Source organism: Lutra lutra, chromosome 13 (genome assembly GCF_902655055.1).
Source record: "Lutra lutra chromosome 13, mLutLut1.2, whole genome shotgun sequence".
Taxonomy (NCBI): Eukaryota; Metazoa; Chordata; class Mammalia; order Carnivora; family Mustelidae; genus Lutra; species Lutra lutra.
The window spans coordinates 32681465-32708537 of NC_062290.1; the positions used below are offsets into that span (position 1 = coordinate 32681465).

A 27073-nucleotide genomic window follows, 5' to 3' on the forward strand; every position below is an offset into this window, starting at 1 on the left:
CCCCTCCAAACCAAATTGGCTGAAATGAGTGACTTAAAACACTATAAGCTTTTTCTAACAATTAATGTACCTTTAGTCATTTTTTGCCCATTTCTTCAGGTTTTATAAAAAGTCCTCTACCTTTTAAAATCTACTTTATTTCAGCGAACTCTACCATTTTTACACAATCTACAATAGAGTATTATTGAAAACCAAAATGTCCAATAAAGTTTGCTAAATAACTACAAAATATATGTAACAGAATCCCATGTAGTCATTTGAAATAATATGGCAGAAATCTATTTGTCACACAAAGATGTTCATGGTATATTGTTATGTGGAAAAAAGATTGTAAAATGGTGTATTAGTCCAATTCTATTAAAAAATATGAACAGTGGGGCACCTGGGTGGCTCTGTAGTTTAAGCCTCTGCCTTCGGCTCAGGTCATGGTCTCGGGGTCCTGGGACTGAGCCCTGCATCGGGCTCTCTGATCAGCAGGGAGCCTGCTTCCCAACCTGGATCCCTGCCTTTCTGCCTACTTGTGATCTCTGTCAAATAAATCAATTAAAAAAAATCTTTAAATGGATTCCTGTCTCACGTTGAGGTCTTTGATCCATTTTGAGTTTATCTTTGTGTACGGTATTAAGAGAATGGTTGAGTTTCATTCTTCTACATATAGCTGTCCAGTTTTCCTCAGCGTGAGACAGGAATCCGTCAGAATCCTAGAGGAGAACATAGGCAGTAACCTCTCCGATATCAGCCACAGCAACTTCTTTCAAGATATGTCTCCAAAGGCAAAGGAAACAAAAGCGAAGATGAACTTTTGGGACTTCATCAAGATCAAAAGCTTTTGCACAGCAAAGGAAACAGTCAACAAAACAAAGAGGCAACCCACAGAATGGGAGAAGATATTTGCAAATGACAGTACAGACAAAAGGTTGATATCCAGGATCTATAAAGAACTCCTCAAACTCAACACACATAAAACATAATCATGTCAAAAAATGGGCATAAGACATGAACAGACACTTCTCCAATGAAGACATACAAATGGCTATCAGACACATGAAAAAATGTTCATCACTAGCCATCAGGGAGATTCAAATTATAACCACATTGAGATACCACCTTATACCACTTAGAATGGCCCAAATAAGCAAGAAGGAAACAACATGTGTTGGAGAGGATGTGGAGAAAGGGGAACCCTCTTACACTGTTGGTGGGAATGCAAGTTGGTGCAGCCACTATGGAGAACAGTGCAGAGATTCCTCAAGAAATTAAAAACAGAACTTCCCTATGACCCTGCAATTGCACTACTGGGTATTTACCCCAAAGATACAGATGTAGTGAAAAGAAGGGCCATCTGTACCCCAATGATTATAGCAGCAATGGCCACGGTCGCCACACTGTGGAAAGAACCAAGATGCCCTTCAATGGATGAATCCATAAGGAAGATGTGGTCCATATACAGTATGGAGTATTATGCCTCCATTAGAAAGGATGAATACCCAACTTTTGTAGCAACATGGATGGGACTGGAAGAGATTATGCTGAGTGAAATAAGTCAAGCAGAGAGAGTCAATTATCATACGGTTTCACTTATTTGTGGAGCATAACAAATAGCATGGAGGACAAGGGGAGATGGAGAGGAGAAGGGAGTTGGGGGAAATTGGAAGGGGAGGTGAACCATGAGAGACTATGGACTCTGAAAAACAATCTGAGGGTTTTGAAGGGGTGGGGGGTGGGAGGTTGGGGGAACCAGGTGGTGGGTATTAAAGAGGGCACGGATTGCATGGAGCACTGGGTGTGGTGCAAAAACAAGGAATACTGTTATGCTGAAAATTAAAAACAAAAGAAAACAAACAAAAACAATGAATACTGTTACGCTGAAAAGAAATTAAAAAAAAAAAAAAAGAAACTAGAGTAGAGGGGTGTGGGGGGATGGGTTAACCCAGTGATGGGTATTAAGGAGGGCATGTATTGCATGGAGCACTGGGTGTTATATGCAGACAATGAATCATGGAACACTCTGAGGGTTTTGAAGGGGCGGGGGGTGGGAAGTTGTGTGAGCCTGGTGGTGGGTATTATGGAGGGCACACATTGCATGGAGCACTGGGTGTGGTGCATAAACAATGAATTCTGGTACACTGAAAAGAAATTTAAAAAATAAAAAAATTTTTGAAAATGTAAGCTTAAAAAAAGAACTAATGATGTACTGTATGGTGGCTAACATAACATAATAAAATAAAAAAGAAAAAAAATCTTTAAAAATAATTGTAAGGAAATTTAATTTAAAAAAATATTTAAAAGGGTGTAAAAGACCAAAATTAAGGGGTTAATCTTAGTTATATCTAAGTAAACCATATTATGTGTGTTCATTTACTTACTCAATAGATTTCCAAACCATGTGTTGGTTACTATGCTAACTTCTGTCCTCAAGAATGTTATTAAATAGAGAAGAGACAATCATCAAAATAATCTAGAAATAAATGCAACCATAATGCAATGCAAACATAAATGAATAATTTTTTTATAAAGGAGAAGTATCTGTTGCTGTAAGATGGCACAAAAGGGAGTATTCCAATGTTTTTCTATTCTATAATGTTTCTAAGATTAAGAAAGTCTTAAGTAACTAAAAATGAATTAAAAAATTAAAAAACCAGAAAGAAAACTCTGAAAAATAGGTAAAAATGTTTTAAAGTTGCAAAACTGCCTCATAGTGCTCTAAAATTAACAAATCATTCTCAATATGTCTTTGCAACCTTCTACTAAAAATTATCTCCCAGCTACTAAATTTAGAGATTCACCAAATATTAAAGCCTGTAGTAATCAATTTAAGATAGACATTTAACCACAGGTAGAATTTAGTTTATCCCAAAGCATATTCTACAAGAATCCTATTAATTGAAGAAAAGCTGTGTGTTCAAATAAACTTAAAAAATACCAGGTTAAACAAAACTGAACGGTTCCTTTTCCTCAAGACTTCCCAGAGTCCTTCAAGCACAGGCCCAGAATCACCCCTATCCATAATTCTGAAGTCTAAAAGGTTTTCAAAACTAAAGTTTTAAAAATAATTTATATGGTAGCAAAACCTGACATGAACTGTTTTGAGGTTCTTTAGTCTTCATCTCATTTAATCTGACCATTCACACATTTTTCTGTAGAAACTATGCGTTTACTTAGGGGTTACCCCCAACTCAACAGAGGATGTTACTTACTAAACAATATAAATCATAATATCTTTCTATAATCTAATGATTTCTGAATTCTAAAACGTATCTGATACAAGAGTTTTTAAAAATGCATTGTGGACCTGCACTAATGCACAATGTGAATCTGTCAGAGGAGAGGAGCATTTCCATATTTTCCAAACTTGTCACCATGGAGCTCACTTTTAAAAAGAGTAGAAGAGGAAACAGGATTAGGGACTGCCCAAAACTGACTGTAAAAAGCCACAATGTCTCATAACTAATAACAAAGCCTCAGAAAAACAAGTGTACTGAAAATGATGTAAAACAAATTTTTTGTTGTTGTTGTTACTACAATATTTTATGTAATCCTATTATAACAGAAAGGAGTTTAGTATCTGATAAAGAAAGAGAACGGGCATATGCTTACCCTGTACTAGTAAGGGAGAAAGAAACTATATTTGCCAGATTCAAGAAGATTAACTTTCTAAAATCTACTCTGAAGATAAAATTAGAAAATGTGTATGCAAGTGCATTATTTTCTTCTATTTCATGCCTGTAAGCTTTCTGTGCTGAACAAAATAAACATGTTTAGAGAAGGTACATAAGTACCTGCTGAATTTACTTCTGAGTTTTTTTTCATTCAGTCATCTAAAACTGGACATGAAACTCCCACAAATTTTCTCTCTGCTCTACATATATTCTGAACTTCCATTTTAAAAAAATGTAAGCAACACTTTGTTTACAATAGAAATTCCTTTTAATCCAATGCTTCACAGTTAATATTTTTAACTTGCTACTGGTATAGTCTATATAGGAGCTACATCAATATCAACCCCCGTAAGTCATAATTACCTTTGAACACATGAATAGTAGGTCATGAATAAACACTTAATAAAAGGTTTCAATGGTGACAATGATATTAATAGAACAGTACTGCATTCTTTGGAATTGGAAAAATAATTCCAATTTAAAACTATTATTTAAAATTTTAGAGGCTAACAATTCAAAGAGAACTTGCCAAATCAACCAAACTAAATTTATATAGCCTAGTGGGTTATTATAAAAGTTAAAAGGCTTATTTCTGAAAGTTACTTTAAAAAATTATAGTTTTTCATCACCTGGGTCAATATAGACCATTTTGTAATTCTCAGTTTAACAAATTATGCCTGTTCTTAAGATCGTAAATTCTATGCTTATCAATGATACATTACATACATATTTTGAAATATATTTAATTGTATTTATTTAAATAACTAAGCAACTATACCAGCTAAATAAAATTCACTACCTCATTTGCCAACTCATTATAAAATTGTCAAATCTTAATTATCTTTTTTACTGAGTAAAGACATAAAAAAATGAAATCCATAAATAATTACAATAAACCACAACTCATTTTAGTAAACAATTCAAGTTTTTCCCCAACCAGGCAACTTTTAAACTTTTTAATAAATGGAGTTCACCATCTGCTTTTATCTCACCTACTTCTTGGCAAACAAGACATAAAATGATTAAAAGGCAAACAACAGGAAAAGCAGAAACACCTGAGTAATAAAAGATAGAGGAACCAACCACTGAAGACTTTATTTATAGGATTTATTTGTTATTGTTTAAGTAAAGACTTGTAACAGAACACGGAGTACTTAAATTTGCTATAAGACATGTGCAAATCCTCTTACAAAAATATGCTTCACATTCTATTAGTTGATGTAATTTTTTTCCTTGTATTTCACATTTTTACTGGATATAAAAATATGATATGGGGAAAAAACTGAAACCCTGAAAGATAATCTAATTTGGCTTGGTTTAAGTTGCTATGCACTTTATATGGTACTGAGAATGATATCTCCTGATATCAGTGCTTTTTCCATTACACTGTACTGCTCTTAGCCTGGGGAAAAAAAAAACTTCTCATAAATGATAGGAACCATTATTTATGGAGAAAGTGGTCCAGAGAAATGTAAAAACATAATATCTAAAGGTTTTCAACTGAAAATTAAATTAAAATATACTATACAATTATTTTTTTGTTAATATACAAAACCTCTTCTGCTCTGGGTTTTAATCACATGTAAGAATATAGAACTTAACCCCTTAAACACACACACACACATTCTCTCTCCCTCTCTCTCTCTTTTTTCATTCTGTCAATCAGAGTCTTCCATGATACCTAACTGGAAGAATAACATGAAGTATGCTTAAATGTAATCCTCACCCATCTGTGTTAGCTTACCAGATTTGTGCTTCTTGTGTTTTGCTTTCTTTTTGATGATCAATAATTTATTCTGGATCTCAGGTTTGTAAGATTTGAATGCCAGAGAATGAAGACTTTCACGTTTTCTCTGTAAGTTTTCATTCAAAACATCTTTCAATTTCTTTTTTTTCTTTTTCTTCTTTTTTGCCCTCATTTTAGTTAGTTTGATTTTTTTGTGACTCTGCTCTAATAGAATGTCCCTTACAACTTTGTGGCAGTTAATTTCTGGATGATCACTGTGACTTCCATTTACATGTATTTGGCAGGATTTTAGAGCATTTTCTTTTAATGGACTGGGTTCAGGCTTTACTCTGGAAGCTTCACCATATTTTTCTTGATTTTCTATAAACCTTATTTCACCTGGACTAAGAGGCTCTTCAAAGCCAGTAACCTCCCCTGGACTCCCTGGTTCCTCTAAATTTTCTTTGTAACAATCAGTTTTCTTAATTTCACAGGGCCTGCGAATTCTAATTTCACAGCTAGATGTCATATCCATTTCAACAGAGATGTCATGATTTTCCAAGTTCATTTTAGCAGAACCCCAAGTTGCATCAAAATTAAGTTCCTGCTCTTTCTTGAAGCCAGAGGGCAGGCCTCTACTACATCTATGTTCTCCATTACTTGTACTAACATAGTCACATTTCAATTTCTCCAGCTTAATCCGAGGTACTCTTTGTATTTTAATGGGTGGAACTGGAAATTCTGGAGCCTGAAAAGGTCTCTGTTTATAAATCCGTACATCTGCACCACAGAACTGTGGAAAATGCACATAAGCATTCTCTAAATAATCATAACCAAGGATAACTTCCCTGCATTCATGAATAGGCTGTCCAAGTACAGCATCTTGAACTTCTTTTTGTGTTTCATACACAAAGTCACAGAGACCCTTAAGTAACCACACTTTTTGGTAAAAAGGCAGTTCGTGAAAAGGTTTTTCTTCCAATGGATTAACTTCTCCAAGAACTTTAAAAAACTGAGGACATAACCCAAGCTTTTCAGCACAGTTATCAGGATTTTCAGTCTGCCCTACAGCAGTATACCACTGCTGTACTTTCTGTCTCAGTGCTGCCTCCCAGGTCCTATAAGGCAAAGTAGGTCTTCGATGTAAGGTAGGTCTCCGATGAGGAGGACTTAACAGAGAAGTCATTATTTTAGAAAGAAAAGCATTACACTGAGGCATCAGAAGACAACGTTCCAATTCATAAAAGACTATTTCTGGCAAATTTAGAATTTGCTGGGCTAAACAAAGAAAATGCCCAATAGCTGGAATTTCCCACATGGTCTCCATACAAGCTGGAGATGCTTGAGCTAGCAGTTTTCTTTCCCATTCTTCTATTTCCTTTTGACTAGCTTCTTCTGCTTCTTTTCTTTCCTGCTCCCGAAGCCTAAAGAAAATTTAACAAATTATATTATTGTTAAAGTAGAAAATAATATAAAATAGTAAGTTTTTGGTGTCATATTAGCCTTTAGTTAACAAGGTAAACTGGCTGTTCCAGTTTTCAGCATCAGTACAAAGTGTCCCATTAGATGTACTTATTTTTCTTGAGATGACAAAATGCACATATAACTTTACCCTGGGTTTTATCACTGACATTCCTGCCACCCAAAGTAAAATTCTTCAACTTATGATGTGTATCAACTTCCAAGTAAATGAAAGTAAATGAAAAAAAATTTTAAGTGTATTTGCTAAAAAAAAGCAGTTTACTTTATAAAAGTAATGTGATGTCATATAAAAGCTATAAAGATATTTACATCCTTTGACTTCATAATACCACTCGTAGAAAGTTATCTTAAGATTGTGTTCATGTTAACAAGTTAACTTGTCAGTCAGTGTTAACTTTTAGCCATATAAGAAAACAAAATTATAAAGAAGTTGTATTATTAGAAATAGAACTACCCTACAACCGAGCAATTACACTAGTAGGTATTTATCCAAAGGAATCAAACATAGTGACTCGAAGGGGCACATGTACTCCAATGTTTATAGCAGCAATGTCCACAACAGTCAAAATATGGAAAGAGCACAGATGTCCATCAACAGATGAATGGATAAAGAAGATGTGAGATAGATAGACAGATGGATAGACAGACAGATGGATAGACAGATAATGAAATATTACTCAGAAATCAAAAAGAATGAAATCTTGCCATTTGCAATGACACAGATGGAGTTAGAGGGTATTGTGCTAAGTGAAGTAAGTCAGGTAAAGAAATATACCATATGATTTTACTCGTGTAGAATTTAAGAAACAAAACAGATGAACAAAGAGGGCAGGAAAAATAAGGTAAGATAAAAACAGAGAGGGAGGCAAGCCATAAGAGACTCTTAACTATAGGGAAAAACAGGGTTGCTAGAAGGGAGGGGTGTAGGAGGATGGGGTAATTGGGTAATAGGCATTAAGAAGGGCACTTGAAGTAATGAGCATTGGATGTTGTATGCAACTGATGCATCACTAAATTCTACTTCTGAAACTAATAATACAATATGTTAATTAAATTGAATTCAAATAATATTTTTTTAAAAAATTATAATAAAAACAAAAATGCATAAAGGATCTGAATTGACATTTCTCCAAAGAAAATACACGAATAAGCACATGAAAAGATGTTCAACATTATTATCTATTAGAGAAATGTAAATCAAATCCACTATAAGATAGCTATTCATACCAACTAAGGTGACTATAACAAGAGAGATAGCAAGTATTGTAAAAAGGTGGAGAAATTAGAAATGTCTAGTAGTTCCTCAGAAAGTTAAGCATCGAGTTACCACATGATACAGCAATTCTACCTCTAGGTACATACCCAGAAGAAATTTAAAGACATATCCCCACCAAAAACCTGTACATGAATGTTCATAGCAGCATTACTCACAATAGCCAAAAAGAGAAACACCCCAAATGTCCATCAATTGCTCAATGAATAAATAAAATGTGGCATATCTATATAATATTATTTGGCAATTAAAAAAACCAAAGTGCTGATATATGTTATAACATTGATACAACTTGGTACCATGATACTAAGTTAAAGAAACTGTCCAGAAAAGACTACATTTGTATGATTTAATTTATATGAAATGTCCAGAAATCTATAGAGACAGAAAGTAGGTTCCTGGTTTCTTAGCACTGGAGAGTGGGGGAAATGGAGAATGACTTTTTTTCTTTTTCTTTTTTTTTATTTGGTTTGGTTTGGTTTGGAGACTGACTCTTAATAGTTTTTCTTTTTCCAGAGATGACTGTTCTAACACTGCTTGAACAAGTCTGTGAATATACCAATAACAACTGAATTTTACACTTTAAATAGGTGACTTGTATGGTGTATCAATTATATTTCAATAATGCTGCGGAAAAAAAAAAGAAAAAGAAAGCATATAAGGTTTGAGAAGGAGAAATAACAGTAACAACAACAAAGGAGGGAAAACATAATAATTTACTTGTGATTTTTCAGGAAAACTGTTCCTCTAGTAAAGGTGTATAAAAGTACTGAGATATGACCAATTCCTGAGCTCTAAATAAAAACTGAGGCATGATGTCTGACACTGGCTATTTTTTTGTACTACCACATTGTAATCTGCAAAACAAATACACCACTTTGGCAATACTGGAGCTTTCTCTTTTATGGAACAAATGTACTTTTATATTTTTGGCTGGGATCACATTGTAACTACCTTAATATTACAGATAGAACAAATTATCTGATCAAGTAGTCCTGGTTCATTTTAAATAATTAAAGCTTTTATTTGGGGTTTGACATTTACGTATATTGATTATATTTGAATAACTAATGTTAGATGTTCTTCATAAAATTCAAATTTTTTTCAAATGTGCTTACAGTTTTGAACACTAAACCTTTTACTAAATGGAAGTACTGGTGGGTTGGTAGAATCTGGCTTCCTAAATAAAAAGTTGGGAGTGTGAAAGCCCACACAATCAGGAGAAGAGTGTGCCAGAAACAACAGTCCCTTCCCCTGTCGCTAACTGGGGGCCTGTAAGAAAAACTGTCTTCACAACAGAATTGGTAGATGGAAAAAAGATAAAATCTCTACTAAGAATTTGTAATTACAAGCTGACTCTCACTTGGATTTATTGCCCACATTCACATTTCTGGGTGTTCAGAAAAACATCACAAGTTTAATGGGGTCTCTCATACCAAATATGTTGTCTGGTAGTTGAACAGAAAAAAAAAAAAAATCAAATCTTTAAGGAAATGTACCTTATGCCTAGATCTTCAAAAATTCCCACTGATACTGTGACAAAAACTAAGTTCAAAGATTAACAAAAAGTAAAGAGAAATAAGGTACTATGAGGGACAGGGTAAAAGAAATCTGGTCCCTCAAAACTATAGGTATAGGAATTACAGAACATACAAAATATAATGTTTAGTGAAAAGAAACTGAAAACATGGGTTTAAAAAAAAGACTATAAAAAACAACAAAGAAGTTGTAAAAGAAACTAAAGAGACTTTTGATATGAAAGATACAAAAATTAAAAGAAAAGATTTACAGATAACTCCCCAACAGCAACAATGAAGGCCAACAGACACTGGAATACAGTTAACATACTTAAAAAATAACAATCAATGTAAATTTCCATTCCAAGTAAAAGTTAACTTTCAAAAATGAAGAGAAAAACAAAAATATTTCAGACAAACAAAAACTCAATATTTGTGAAAAACAGAACCCCACCTAAAGGAAATTCTAAAGGATGTACTTCATATGGAAGGACAGTCATCTTTGCCTGAAGATCAGAGACAGGAAAAGAGTAAAAAAGTGGTAATATATAATCTATATAGTCATGGCATAAAATAATAATAAAAATGTTTTGGGGGCTTTATTTTTTTTTAAGATTTTATTTATTTATTTGAGAGTGAGAGAGAGCACAACCAGAGGGAGGGACAGAGGGACAGGGAGAGGGAGAAGGAAAGTTCCTACTAAGCAGGGAAACAGACATGGGGCTTGATCCCCGAACCCCAGTATCACAACATAAGCTGATTGCAGACTCTTAACTGATTGAGCCACCTGGGGGACTGTTTTGTGGGCTTTAAAAAGAAGACAGAATTACAATACATTACAACAATAGGAAATAAACTGGGCAAAAACAAAGTTTAAAAGTATTCCAAGGTCTTTGCATTAATCAGGAAGAGGGTAAAAATGCAGATTGACTTTTTAGGTTTTGGTAAGTAAACAACGAATGAGGAAATTTCTATAGTAACTACTAAAATAACAGACTCCATAGCATTCAGATTAGCAGAGATGGAAACACGGAAGAAAAAATAATACAATAATAAAAAATGGTGAGATGCAGCCAAAGCAGTATTTTGAGGGAAATTCACAAATGAAGAATGTATATTTAAGATGGTAGAGCGGAGGATCCTGAGCTCCCCTCATCCCATGGATACCAAGGCAACAATTCTGTCTAACTAACTCAAGCAACTAACTGAAAAATAACATGAAGACTGGCTGAACAGATCTTCTTTAGGTAGTCAGAGAGAAGGCCACCTATTGAAAAAGGGTAGGAGGGGGCAGATATGCAATCAGGAACCAAAGGCCTGGCAAAACTAACCACAAATGGGAGGAACATCACAAGCACAGATGAGTGAGGGGATCAGTCACTACACCCTAGCCTGGCGACCCACATGGAGAAGAAAGTCTCCATAATATCTGGCTTTGAAAATCAGTGGGGCTTAACTCCAAGAGCTTAAAAATCAATAGGGTTTATAACTCCAGGAGAGCAAGATGATGATAGGAAACCATGTCTGTGCCCCTAAAGAGCCAGCATGCTAAATAGCCTGGCCCATGACATAGCACATAAGTAACATTTTGAAAAGTGCCTGGGAAGATTTATTTACTAATCTTAGAACATTTGCTAGAAGGGCAAAGATATGCAGATTTCTCCATGTTAGCAAGCACCATTTTTCTTACCCTCTCCCAGGTAATAAAAGAGGTCCTAGGTGCACTGTAACACAACCCCCCCCCCAAGTAACCAGAACTAGGCGCTCTAGGGGGGGTCCCCTGTGTGCGGTGCATGCATCGTCCAGTGGCAGCTAAGCCATGATTGCTGTGAGAGCAGTGCAGATAGTCAGATGCAGTTAGAGAGGCAGTGCTACCATTCTTCTTTAATCCTCCTAGCACCATGAGCCTTGCCTGTCATTACCCTGTAGACCCACTCCACCTAACCTGCGTACATGAGAAGGTAAACCTCCAAAACAGCTCCTGCCCTGCCATAACATCAGGCAGTCCCAGCTGGGACAGACAACACTCAAACTGACTCCCTGGATGAGGGTGAGGGATGTGTCGAAGGGAGATACCCACATGATAGTATATCCATAGTTTCTACAGCCAAGCCTCTTAGCTGGCTGTACAATGAGCAAGCCCTGACTTTCAATATGCCTGTAGGTGGGCAGAGGTTCACTGTAGCCAGCTAGGTTGAGGCACCACTGCACTCACAGCAATCATGGCTCAGCCACAACTGGAGGGTGCATACACCCCACACAAGAACACCCCTGAAGCATCTAATTTTGGTAACTGCGGGGGTTGTGTTACAGGGTACCTCAGGACCTCTAAGGAGGCCTACTTCCTTATTTTTCTGTTTGTTTTATTTATTAATTAAGTAATCACTACACCCAACATGGGCCTCCAAGTTACAACCCCAAGATCAAAAGTTGCATGCTCTTCTGACTGAGCCAAGCCATACGCCACTACAGGAGGCTACTTCTTACAAGACCAGAAGTGCAGCTGAGCTACTTAGTACATAGCCACAAATACAGAGAGTTAAACCAATGAGGACACAGAATAATATGTACCAAATGAAAGAATAAGACAAAAATCACAGAAAGACAGCAAAACAGAACAGCGATAAGCAAAATGCTTAAAAGTTTCAAAGTAATAATCATAAAGATACTCACCAGACTTGAGAAAAAGTGGATGAACTCAATGAGAAATTCAACAATGAGACAGAAAATATAAGAAGAACTAGTCAGAGATGAACACTACAATAAGTGAAATGAAAAATACACTAGAAGGAATCAACAGCAGTCAGAGGATGCAGAAGAGATCAGAAACCTGGAAGACAGGATGATAGAATGCAATCAAACTACACAGAAAAATAAAAAATAAACAACAACAACAACAAAAAGAGCAGATTAGGGGATTTCTTTGACATCATCAAATTCACATTACAGGGATCCCAGAAGGAAAAGAGAAAAAAGGGGGCAGAAAACTTTTTGAAGAAATAATAGCTGAAAACTTCCCTAATCTGGGAAAGAAAACAGACATCTAGGTCCAGGAATCAAAGAGCCCAAACAAGATGAACCTAAAGAGGTCCACACTAAAATACATAATAATTAAAATGGCAAAAATTAATGATAAAGAGAGACTCTTAAAATAGCAGAAGAAAAAACAATTACACACAAGGGAAACCTCATAAGGCTATTCCAGCAGAAACTTTGCAGGTCAGAAGAAAGTAGTAAGATATATTCAAAGTGTTGAAAGGGAAAAACCCACAACCAAGAATGACGATCCAATATGACATCATATAGATAAATATGGAGGGAAGAATAAAAATGTAGTACTCTTAGAATGTGCTTGAATTTAAATGACCATGAAATTAATATAGATGACTATATACATAGGATGTTATATATGAGCCCAATGGCAACCAAAAAACAAAACCTGTAATAGACAAACAAGAAAATAAAAAGAAAGGAATTCAAGCACAACACTAAAGAAAGTCATTGAAACCATAAGGGAAGAGAAGATGAGAATAAAAATGCAACAGAGAAGAACTCAAAAACAACCAGATAATAATTAACAAAATGGCAATAAGTAAATAACACATCAACAGTTACATTAAGTGTATATAGGCTAAAAGCTCTAATCAAAAAACACAGGATAACTAAGCAGGTAAAAAACCAAGACCTGTCTACATGACTGTCTACAAGGGATTTTGTACAGTCCTAAGTGTACATACAAACTCAAAGCAAAAGAATGAAAAAGATATTCCATGTGAATGGAAGAAAAAGTAGCAATACTTATATCAGAGAAATCACACTTTAAGACAAACACTGTAGCAAGAGACAGAAAGGTATTACATAATATTAAAGGTATCAATCCAACAATAGGATATAACAACTGTTAAATTAATAACTAGGCACTCAACAGAGGAACACCTAAATACATAAAAGAAATATTAACAGACATAAAGAGAAAAATTGAGAGTAATACAATAATAGTGGGGGGATTTAACACTCCACTTACATCAATAGGATAGATCATCCAGACTAGTCAACAAAAAACCAATGGTTTTGAAAAGATGCTTAGATTCAGATGAACCTAACAGATATACACAGACCATTCCATTCCAAATAGAATGAATTCATTTCAAGTGCACATGGAACATTCTCCAGGACAGATCAAATGTTAGCCCACAAAACAAGTCTCATTAAATTTAAGAAGACTGAAAATCATATCAGACATCTCTTCCAACATAATGATACAAAACTAGAAATGAATTATAAGGGGAAAAAATGGAAAAAACACAATCACCTAAGACTAAATAATATACTCCTAAACAACTAGTGGGTCTGTGAAGAAATCAAAGAAATAAAAAAAAAATACATGGAGGCAAATGGAAATGGAAATACAATGGTCCCAAATCTTTGGGATGAAGAAAAACCCATACCTAGGGGGGGAGTTTAACACAATACAGACCTACCTCAAGAAAAAGGAAAAATCTCAAATAAACAATCCAAGCTTATACCTAAAGGAATTAGAAAAAGACAAAGACCAAAGTTAGAAGGAAGGAAAGAAAGATTAGACTGGAAATAAATGAAATGGAAACTAAAGAATAGAAAAGATCGATGAAATGAGGAGCTAATTCTTTAAAAGATAAACAATACTGGTAAACCTTTAGCCAGATTTATCAAGAAAAAAAGCAGACTCAAGTAAAATCAGAAATGATAGAGAAAAAAATAACAACTGACAGGACAGAAGCTCAAAGAATTGTATGAGAATACTATGAAAAATTATATGTCGACAAACTGGACAACCTAAAAGAAATAGATGAATTCCTAAAAACAATCCTCCAAAAGTGAATCAGGAAGAAACAGAAAATCTGCACAGACTCATTACAAGTAATGAAACTGAATCTGTAATAAAAAAAACTCCCAAGAGGGCGCCTGGGTGGCTCAGTGGGTTAAGCCGCTGCCTTCGGCTCAGGTCATGATCTCGGGGTCCTGGGATCGAGCATCGGGCTCTCTGCTCAGCAGGGAGCCTGCTTCCCTTCCTCTCTCTCTGCCTGCCTCTCTGTCTACTTGTGATCTCTCTCTGTCAAATAAATAAATAAAATCTTAAAAAAAAAAAAACTCCCAAGAAACAAAAGTCCAAGACCCAATGGATTCACAAATGAACTTTACCAAACATTTTTTTTGAAGGCATCAAAAGAGGCATTCTATTTTTTAAAATTTTTAAATTTAATTATTATGTTCAATTAGCCAATATATAGTACATCATTAATTTTTGATGTAGTATTCAATAATTCATCAGTTGTGTATAATACTCAGTGCTCATCACAACACATGCCCTACTTAATACCCACCACCCTATTACCCCATCTCTCCCCCTTCATCCCCTCTGCAGCCCTCAGCTTGTTTCCTGGAGTACAGTTTCTCATGGTTTGTCTCCCTCTCTGATTTCTTTCCATTCAGTTTTCCTGCCCTTCCCCTATGGCCCTCCATGCTACTCCTTATGTTCCACATATGAGTGAAACCATAACTGTCTTTCTGTTTGACTTATTTCACTTAACATAATCCCCTCCAATTCCATCCATGTCGATGCAAATGGTAGGTATTTATCCTTTCTGATGCCTGTTTATTTTCCATTGTATATATGAACCATATCTTCTTTATCCATTCAACTGGTAAAGGACATCTGAGCTCCTTCCATGGTTTCCTACTGGGGACATTGCTGCTATGAACATTGGGGTGCAGGTGCTCCTTCTTTTCACTACATCTGTATCTTTGGGGTAAAAAATACCTAGTAGTGCAACTCCTGGGTTGCAGGGTAACTCCATTTTTAACGTTCTGAGGAACCTCCATTCTGTTTTCCTGAATGGCTGTGCCAGCTTGCATTCCCATCAACACTGTAAGAGTTCCCCTTTCTCCACATCCTCTACCAAACATTTAAAGAAGTGTTAATACCCATTCTTTTCAAACTATCCCCCAAAACAGAAAAGAAACGAAAACTTAAAAATTCATTCTATGAGGACATTACCCTGATACCAAAACCAAAAACACTATAAAGACAGAAAACTATAGGCCAATATCCCTGATAAATACAGATGGGAAAATATCAACAAAATATTAGGAAACCAAATTCACCAATAAAAAATAAAAAGGATCATTCACCACAAACAAGTGGGATTTATTTCAGGGATACAAGGATGGTTTAATATTTGCAAATCAATCAATGTGATATACATCATATTAACAAGAAGGATAAAAACTATATACTCCTCATGATAGATGCACAAAAAACAATTGGACAAAATATAACATCTATTCTTGAGTAAAAAAAAAACCTCTCAATGAAGGGGGTTTAGAGGGAAAATACTCAACATAATAAAGGCCATTTAAAAAAAAGCAAAACAAAATCCCTCACATCTAACAGCATAATTAATGGTGAAAAAATGGAAAGCTTTCCCTTTAAGATCAGCAACAAGGCAAGAATGTTGACTTTCACCACTTTTATTTGATTTGATTTTGATTGCCACAGCAATCAAACAAGAGAAAAAACTAAAAGGCATCCAAATTGGAAAGGAAAAAGTAAAACTTTTACTACTTGCACATGATATAATAATATATATAGAAAATCCTAAAGACTCTACAACAAAACTATTAGAATAAGTGAATTCAGCCAAGTTTAAGATACAAAATTAACATACAGACACCTGTTACATTTCTTACACTAATAATAAAACAGCAAAAACAGAAATTTTAAAAAATATCCCATTTACAACTGTACCAAAAAAAACCTAGAAATAAATTTAACCAAGAAAGTGAAAGACCCATACTCTAAAAAGTATAAGAAATTGTGATAAAAGAAACTGAGACAACACTTAAATATAAAGATAGATGATGCTCACGGATTGCAATAATTAATATTGTTAAAATGTCCACACTACTCAAAGTAATCTATAGATTTAATGCAAGCCTTATCAAAAAAATACAAATAGTATTTTTCACAGAACTAAAGCAAGTAATTCTAAAATTTGTATGGAACCACAAAAGGACCCAAATAAGCAGGTACTCTTGGAGAAGGAACAAAGTTGGAGGAATCATTTCTCATAATTTCATGCTCTACTAATCAACACAATATGACACTGGCACAAAAAGAGAAACGCAGATCAATCGAACAAGAGGCCCAGAAATAAACCTACACTTATACAGTCAATTAATCAACAACGAAGGAGGCAAGAACATACAATGAGAAAAAGATAGTTTTTTGAATAAATAGTGTCGGTGGGAATATAAACTGTTACAACCACTGTGGAAAACAGTATGGAGGCTCCTCAGAAAATTAAAATAGAAATGTATCATGATTCAATAATTCCACTACTGGGTATTTATCCAAAGAATTTGAAAACACTAATTTGAAAAGATATGTGCACACTATTTTTGTTGTAGCATTATTTACAATAGCCAACATATAAAAGGAACCGAAGTAGACACTGACAGATGGATAGGAAATGGGGGGGGGGGGTGTATAAAGGAATATTACTAAGTCATAAAAAAGAATGAGATCCTGTCATTTGCAACAATATGGTAGATCTAGAGGTTATGACCTGAGTGAAATAAGTCTGACAGAGAAAGACAAATATCATATGATTTCACTTACATATGGAATCAAAACAAAACCCCACAAACAGAAAAACACACAAAAAACAGAAAAAGAACTCATAAATAAAGACAATTAATTGGTGTTTGAAAGGAGATGGAGTGGAAAGATGAAAAAGAGCTGAAAGGAATTAAGAGGTAAATCTTCCAGTCATAAAATAAATAAGTCAAAGATGAAAAGTACAGTGCAGAATAGTCAATAATACTGTAAAAACATTACATGGTGACAAATTGTGACTAGATTTATCATGATAAATACTGAGTAATGTACAGAATTATCAAATCATTATGTCATATACCTGAAACTAATATACCACTGTAAGTTAGCAATAAATCAGTGAGTATTTTTTTTTTTTAAAGAATGTACATTTAGGAGAGAGGTAAGATAGCGGACTAGAGGAACTTAATTTCATCTGGTCCCAGGAAATTAGCTAGATAGTTATGAAATCATTCTGAACACCTGCAAAATCAATCAGAGATCTGAGAAAAGAATTGCTGCAATTCTACAAATAGCGACCACTTTTTGAAAGGTAGGAAGTGCAGAGATGTGAATCCAAGGAGCTATTCAGAAAATAAACTGCAGGGGGAGGGAGCCTCTGTAAGCCAGGTACTGGAAAGTGTTATAAGCAGTAGAGCATAAAATCAGAATTTTTAGAAGTTTTGCCTGAAAGGTGCTCATGAGGCAAAGCAGAGTGGAATCCCAGGTAGGACAGCATGGTCTCAGGATCCTTAGGATCACAGAAAGAATGGGGGTGCCTGAGGATGTCAGAGTTCTCAGGTATTAGAGCGGAGAAAACAGTTGCAAGCAGTAAGCCCAGGTGCCAACTTTCTGTTTGATATTGCCATAAACCATGAACCACGGCACAGATGGGCAACCATTCTTCAAGCAAGGGTGCAGCAAGAGGCAGAACCCCTGCAAGACTCCACTCTTTCCCTCAGGAGAAGTGGCAAGGGTGAGGGCCAGAAGAGTCTGTAAAGTTTGGAGACTCAAAAGAAGGTCCCATGCCTGAGATAAAACCGTACAGTTACAGGCTGGATGAAAACAGAGCTGGAGAGAAATCAGGGAGACAAGAGTGACTGACTACTTATCTATGAGGGCTCACTGTAGAGTTGGGGGGCATGAACCTTTAACTCCCAGGCAAGATATCAGTGCACCACCAATTTCATCCTCCACACCATCTCTGGAGCTGCATATACTGAACCTGGCCACCTGGCAATGGCAGTGCAATTACGCCTGGGCAAAGACAACTGAAAATCAGCACAGTAGGCCCCTCCTCCACAAGGCCAACAGAACTACCCACTAACACCAAGTTTCTCAATCATACAGAACTGTAAAACTCCAGCTCAAGGGAAAAGAACTACATAGCATTTGTGTTTTTTCTTATTATTCTTTAGTCCTTTAGTTTGTGTTTTATTTTCCTTATCAGCTATTTGCTTACTGTATCAATTATATTTTAACCTTTTATTTTCATATTTATACTTATAGTTCATGCTTTTTTTTTCCACTTTTGGCTTCCTCTCAAAATATTAAATTTCATTTTTGTGTGTGTATATTTTTCTTTCTTATTTTGGGGTCCAGTTTCTTCTAACAAACAGACCAAAATATAACCAGTATCTAGTTTATTATTCTATTTTATTCAACTTCTTGTTTGATTTTATTCTCATTTTCTTTTCTTTCTTTTCTTTTTAGTTGCTGTTCTCTTCTGATTTATGTAGTATGTATTTTTCTGGTGTTGTTGTTGTTATTTTTTATTTTTCCTCTCTTGCACCTATTCTTTTCTTTACATAATGACAAGATAGAAGAACTTGCACCCCAAAGCAGGCAGTACTCACTGCCAGGGATTTAATCAAAATGGTTTTAAGTAAGATTACAGAAACAGAATTCAAAACAACAATTATAAAGATACTAGCTAGACTTAAGAAAACATAGAAGACACTAGAGAATCCCTTACTGGAGAAATAAAAGAACTAAAATAGAATCAGGTCAAAATCAAAAAGGCTATTACTGAAATGCAATAAAAAAGGGAGACTCTAACTGCTAGAATGAATAAGACAGAAGAGAGAGTCAGTGATATAGAAAACAAAATGATGCAGAATGAGGAAGCTGAGAAAAAGATAAACAACTACTGGATCACGAGGGGGAGAATTCGAGATACCATTAAGCAAAACAATACTGAATAAGTGGGGTTCCAAGAAGAGGTAAGAGAGAAGGGGTAGAAGATTTATATAAACAAATTATGGCTGAGAAGTTCCTAATCTGGGGAAGGAAACAGGCACTCAAGTCCAGGAGGCACAGAGATCAATAAAAATAAGTCAACATCTCAGCATATACTTGTGAGGCTTGCAAATTTCAGAGATACAGAGAAAATCCTGAAATTGGTTCACGACAAGAGGCCAAAACCTTTAAGATTAGAAACATACAGCTGGTAGCAGACCTATCTATCCACAGACACCTAACAGGGCAGAATGGACGGGCCTGATATATTTAGGGTTCTAAATGAGGAAAATATGCCCCTAACAATACTTTATCCAACAAGGCTGTCATTCAGCATAAAAGAAGAGATAAGACGCTTCCAGGACAAAAAGAAACTAAAAGAATTTGTGATCACTAAATCAGCCCTACAAGAAATATTAAAGGGGAACCTAAAAGCAAAGAGAGAGCCCAAAAGTAACACAGACCAGAAGGAAACAAAAAAATATAAAGAAACAGTGATTTTACAGGTAATACGATGGCACTAAAACCGTATCTTTCAAAAATTACTCTAAATGTAAACAGGCTAAATGCTTCAATCAGGACACAGGGTATCAGATTAGATAAAAAAGCAAGACCCAACAAGATGGTGTCTGCAAAAGACTCTAATTTTATACCCAAAGACATCTCCAGATTGAGGTGGAGAACCATTTATCATGCTAAGGGACATTAAAAAAGCTGGAATAGCAATCTTTATATTAGACAAAATAGATTTTAAACCAAAGACTGTAATAAAAGATGAAGAGGGACACTATATCATAATTATAGAAACTATCCAACAAGAAGATCTAAGAATTGTAAATATTTATGCCCCTAACTTGGGAGCAGCCAATTTTATAAACCAATTAATAACAAAAATAAAGAAACACACTGGTAATAATACAATAATAGTAGGGAATGTTAACACCACTCACTTCAATGGACAGGTCACCTAAGTAGAAGGTCAACAAGGAAACAAGGGCTTTGAATGATACACTGGTACAGATGGACTTCACACATATATTCAGAGCATTCCATCATAAAGGAACAGAATACACTTTCCTCTTGAGTGCACATGGAACATGCTCCAGAAGAGATCACATAGTGGGTCTATATCCTGAGTCATAAATCAGGTCTCAACTTGTACCAAAAGACTGGAATTATTCCCTGCATATTTTCAGACCACAGTGCTTTGAAACTTGAACTCAATGACAAGAGGAAATTAGGAAGGAACACAAATACATGGGTGTTAAAGAGCATCCAGATAAAGAATGAACAGGTCAAGCAGGAAATTAAAGAATTTAAAAAATTCATGGAAGCAATGAAATGAAAACACAACTGTTCAGAACCACTGGGATTCAGGGAAGGCAGTCCTAAGAGGGAAGTATATAGCAATGTAAGCCTTTCTCAAGAAACAAGTCTCAAATACATAACCTAACCTTACACTTAAAGGACCTGGAGAACAAAGAGCAAATAAAGCCTCTTCTAGCAGGAGAAGAGAATTAATAAGACTGACAAACCCCTACCCAGACTTATCAAAAACAAAAGAGAAAGGACCTAAATAAATAAAATCATAAATTAAAGAGGAGATGTGATGTGATGAGCACTGGGTGTTATAGGCAACTCAAACAATTGTTGAACAGTACATCTGAAACTAATGATGAACTATATGTCTGCTAATTGAGTTTAAATAAAAAATTAAAAAGAGAGATCACATGCAACAATGAAGAAATACAATTATAAGATCATAGTATGAACAACTATGTGCCAACCAATTAGGCAATCTGGAAGAAATGGATGCATTCCTGAAAACTTACAAACTACCAAAACTGATAGTAATGGTCATACCAAAACTGAAACAGGAAGAAACATACAATCTGAACAGAACAATAACCAGTAAGGAAATTGAAGCAGTAATCAAACACCTCCCAAGAAACAAGATTCCAGGACTGGATGGCTTCCCAGGTGAATTCTACCAAACATTTAAAGAAGAACTAATATGTATTCTTCTGGAGCTGTTCCAAAAAATAGAAATGGAAGGAAAACTTCCAAACTCGTTCTATGAGGACAGCATACCTTGATCCCAAAACCAGACAAAGACCCCACCAAAAAGGAGAATTAGAGACCAATATCCCTGCTGAACATGGATGCCAAAATTCTCACCAAAATACTAGCCAATAGGAACCAACAGTACATTAAGAGGATTATTCACCAAGACCAAGTGGGATTTATTCCTGGGCAGCAAGGGAGGCTCAACATCTGCATATCAAACAATGTGAAACAAGACACCATTAAAAGAAAAGAACTACGGAATCCTCTCAATTGATGCAGAAAAAGCATTTGACAAAATAGAGCACCCTTTCTTGATTAAAACTCTCTGCAGTGTAGGAATAGAGGGAACTTACCCCAATACCATAAAAGTCATATACGAAAAGACCACAGCAAGGATCATCCTCAACAGACAAAAGCTGAGAGCTTTTCCCCTAAGGTCAGGAACACGACAGGGATGTCCACTATTACTACTGTTGGTCAACACAGTACTAGAAGTCCTAGACACAGCAATCAGACAATGAAAAGAAATAAAAGGCATCCAAATCAGCAAAGATGTCAAACTCTCACTCTTCTCAGATGACATGATACTTTATGTGGCAAATCCAAAGACTCCAAGTTATAAAGCAATTCAGGAACATGACAGGATATAAAATCAACACACAAATCACTTGCATTTTTATATACTAACAATGAGACTGAAGAAAGAGAAATTAGGGAATTGATCCCATTTACAATTGCACTAAAAACCATAAGATACCTGGGAATAAGTCTAACCAAGGAAGTAAAGGATGTGCACTCTGAAAACTATAGAACACCTGTGAAAAAACTGAGAAAGACACAAAGAAATGGAAAAAACATTCCATGTTCATGTACTAGAAAAACAAATATTGTTAAAAGGTTTATGCTACCTAGAGCAATCCATACATTCAATGCAATCCCTATCAAAATCATCAATTTCTTTCACAGAACTGGAACAAATAATCCTAAAATTTGTGTGGAACAAGAAAAGTCTCTGGCTAGTCAAAGAAATGTTGAAAAAGAAAACTACAGCTGGTGGCATCACAATTCCAGACTTCAAGCTCTATTACGAAGCTGTACTGGCATGAAAACAGATGCAAAGATCAAAGGAACACAAGAGAGAACCCAGAAATGGACCCTCAACTTTATGGTCAACTAATCTTTGATAAAGCAGGAAAGAATATCCAATGGAAAAAAGACAGTGTCTCCAACAAATGGTGTTGGGAAAAGTGGACATCTACATGCAGAAAAATGAAACAACCATTTTCTTACACTATACACAAAAATAAACTCAAAAATGTTTGAAAGACAGAAATGTGAAACAGGAATCCATTAAAATCCTAGAGGAGAACACAGGCAGCAACCTCTTTGACCTTGGCCACAGGAACTTCTTGCTAGACATGTTTCCAATGGCAAGGGAAACAAAGGTAAAAACAAACTACTGGGACTTCATCGATATAAATAGCTTTTGAAGAGCAAAGGAAATAGTCAACAAAACCAAGATAACAGAATGGGAGAAAATCTTTGCAGATGTCTTATCAATAAAGGGCTAGAATCCAAAATCTATAAAGAATTTATCAAACTCAAAACCCAGAAGACAAATGATCCAGTCAAGAAATGGGCAAAAGACATGAACAGACATTTTGCAAAGAAGACATCCAAATGGCCAACAGACACATGAAAAAATGCTCTATATCACTTGTCATCAGGGAATTACAAATCAAAACCACAAAGAGATGTCACCTCATACCAGGTAGAATGGCTGAAATTAATAAGTCAGGAAACAAGAAATGTTGGTGAGGATGTAGAGAAAGGGGAACCCTCTTACACTGCTGATGGGAATGCAAGTTGGTAGAGCCACCCTGGAAAACAATATGGAGTTTCCTCAAAAAGTTACAGACGGACCCTATGACCCAGCAACTGCTCCACTAGGTATTTACTCAAAGGATACAAACATAATGATCTGAAGGGTACCTGCACCCCAATGTTTACAGCAGCATTATCCATAATAGCCAAAGTATGGAAGATCCCAGATGTCCATCATTGGATGAATGGATAAAGATGTGGTGTATATTTATACAGTGAAGTATTACTCAGCCTTCAAAAAAAATGAAATCTTACCATTTGCAATGATATGGATGCAATTAGAGGGTATTAAACTATGCACAATAAGCCAATCAGAGAATAATTATAGGATTTCGCTCATACGTGGAATTTAAGAAAAAAACAGGATCACAAGGAAAGGAGGGAAAATTAAATAAGACAGAATTAGAGAGAGAGACAAATCATAAGAGACTTTTAACCACAGGAAACAAACTGAGGGTTGACAGAGGGGAGGTGGATTGGGGGATGGGGTAACTGGGTGATGCGCATTAAGGAGAGCATGTAATGTAATGAGCACTGGGTGTTACATGCAATTGATGAATGACTAAACTCTACCTCAGAAACTGATAATACACTATATGTTAATTAACTGAATTGAAATAAAATAAAATTGAAAAAAATTAACTATCATAGAGAAAGCAGATAAGGCAAAGCAGTAGGGGATGAGTGTGGGTGGAAGTTGATTTCTCCTATCACCAAAAAATTTCCACTAGGAGTCCCAATAGCATAATACTAATGCCGCTTCTAAAGGGACTGGCTCTCACAACTAGGAACTAGTGTCTGAAGCATTTGTGTCTTTAGGGAAAGGCAGTGTCAAATCAGCCACTCATCCTGACTGGGCAGATTGGCTAAACTGAGGGTTTGTATGGACTATAAGCCCAGTAGGTATAAGGTACTTCTTCGATTCTGAGGTATTGTATTTTTAGTGATGAATGTGCAAACATCTAAGGATAAGCTGGTAGAATGATTTAGGATTTCTGCATCTTTTTTAATTTGAAAAACTGAAGTAAAATATTAATTTTATTGATTCTCTTAAAAAAACCAGCTTCGTGGAGCATATGTCAATTTCCATGGTATAAGCACTGCCACCACAGGCAATTTCAAGCTACCAGTGTGACATTACTGAATGCAGTAATGCATTCAGTAAAGCTACCAGTGTGACATTACTGAATGCAGTAATGCATTCAGTAATGCATCTGGGAAGAGATGTACACAGTTGGCCGTTGTGTTGTGAACTGCTGCAAAATAACTTTAGCAATCTCTGGAGAGATCTCAAAATCATTATGTTGAGCAAAAGAAACCAGAGTATACACTGTACTATCCCATTTAGATGAAATACAAGATATCATGTTCCATATAACAGGGGTGTGCTCCTTTTGATTGCTGAGTAGTATTTCTTTTTATGAACATACTACAATGTTATCCATTCATCTGCTAATGAACATCTGTCTTGTTTTCAGTTTCTGGCTATTTCAAATAATGTCACTATGAACATTCTTGCACACACACACACACACACACACGGGAATGTACATTAAGGAAAGTTGAAAATCAAATGTTCATTGGGGGGAAAAAAAGGACAGCAATCAAACCCCCTAAGTTGAAAGAAGGAAATACACAGACCAATGAGACATAAAACAAATATACAAGAGAAAAATCATCAAATTCAAAAGTTGGGTCTTTGGCCAAGAGATAATTTAAATGAAATAGCCAAGTGTTTTTGAAAAACACAAATTAACAAGACTGACAGAAGAATATTTCTCTCTTAAAGAAACATAATTTAAAATCTTCCATACATAGAAATATTTGGATCCTAAAGCCTTCACTTCAAGAATTTACCTCAAGGGATGCCTCGGTAGCTCAGTTAAGTGTCTCTTTTGGCTCAGGTCATGATGTCAGCGTTCTGGGATCAAGTCACGCATCAGACTCTCTGCTCATCAGGGAGCTTGCTTCTCCCTCTGCCTGCCAATCCCCCTGCTTGACGCTCTCTCTCTGACAAATAAATAAATAAAGTCTTAAAAAAAAAATTCACCTCAAAAATTTCAGTGAATGAGGGCACTCAGGTGGCACAGTCAGTTAAGTATCTGACTCTTCAACTCAGCTCAGGTCCTGATCTCAGGATCATGATTCAAGTCTCACCTTGGGCTCCACACTGGGCATGGAGCCTATTTTAAAAAAATATATAAAAACTTTAGGATGCCTGGGTGGCTCAGTTGGTTAAGCCACTGCCTTCAGCTCAGGTCATGATCCCAGAGTCCTGGGATCGAGTCCCGCATCAGGCTCCTTGCTCGGCAGGGAGCCTGCTTCTTTCTCTTGCTCTGCCTGCTTGTGCGTGCTCTGTCTCTCTGACAAATAAATAAACAAATAAGATCTTAAAAAAAAAAAAAAAATGAGGGACTCCTGGATGGCTCAGTCAGTTGAGCATCTGCCTTCAGCTTGGGTCATGATCCCAGGGTCCTGGGATTGAGTCCAGCATCTGACACCTTGCTCAGTAGGGAGCCTGCTTCTCCTTCTGCCTGCCATTCCCCCTGCTTGTACGCTCGCTCTCGCTCTCTCTCTCTCTCATACACACGCACACACACACACACACACACACACACAAATAAACAAAATTTTACAAAAAAAACTTCAGTGAATGAATATTAGAAACAAAACATAAGTGACAGGTTAAAAGAAGTAAAAGTGGGAATTAAGATAATCAGCAACAAGAAATTATCAGAGAATTTCAAAGAACCATCTTTTAGATTCAGATTTTGTCTAGGCAAATTTGAAAATGAAACAAAATGAACTTCCAGAAATAAAAACGTATAAACACAAAAATAAAATACTCAATGAAGAGCTTAAATAATTGACTGTACATAGGAAAAGGCAGAGCTGAGGAAATTTCAAAGAATTCAGTTCAAAAAAACCAAAGTATAAAATGTATGGAAAAGAGTGTAAAGACTAATGGAAGACAGATTACAATCTAACAACCAACTGGAGCTTTAGAAAATAAGAATACAGAAGAGTGATAGGAGGATGGTGATGATGGCAATATTTGAAGACATAATCGCTGTGTATTTCCCAGAATTAATGAAGGACACAAATTAATGAAGGACACAAATCCTCAATTCAAAAAGCCCAAGAAAAGAAATTAGGAAAGCCACACTTGGTTACATGATAATAAAATAATAAAATATTAAAACAAAAACAAAAAGAAAATCCTACAAGCAGAGAAAAAAAAAATTACATATACAGAAATGACAAAAGGGTTGAACAATTTTTGAAGAGCAACAAGGTAAACCAGAAGCAGTATCATTCATTCATGAGGATAAATTAACATCCTTTACAATTGGATGAAAAAAGCAAAACTGATTCCAACTAAAGTAAAAACTTCTGAAGTGTCTTCTGCTTTCACCCAAGATGAAATAATAAGGAATCAGATTTACTCTTCCACCTCAACAAACCAAAAGAATCCTGACAAAACAGATAAAAGAACAGTTTTCAAGAACCTAAGCATCAAGCAAAAGGACAATGATCTCTGAGAATGGGAAACAGACAAGGTGAGCCCAACAACTGTGGCAGTTTATTGCC

General features: G+C 35.7%; 1 protein-coding gene across 7 annotated transcripts in view; it reads right to left on the bottom strand.

The window, feature by feature from the left end:
- KIAA2026 (KIAA2026 ortholog) overlaps positions 1-27073 on the bottom strand; it is a 142947-nt gene that overhangs the window by 58681 nt on the left and 57193 nt on the right. For all 7 annotated transcript variants that reach the window (XM_047701239.1, XM_047701241.1, XM_047701238.1 and 4 more), the window contains one exon: positions 5404-6809. In XM_047701239.1, coding sequence (XP_047557195.1) covers positions 5404-6809 — 1406 coding nt within the window. The remainder of the gene's footprint in view (positions 1-5403; positions 6810-27073) is intronic.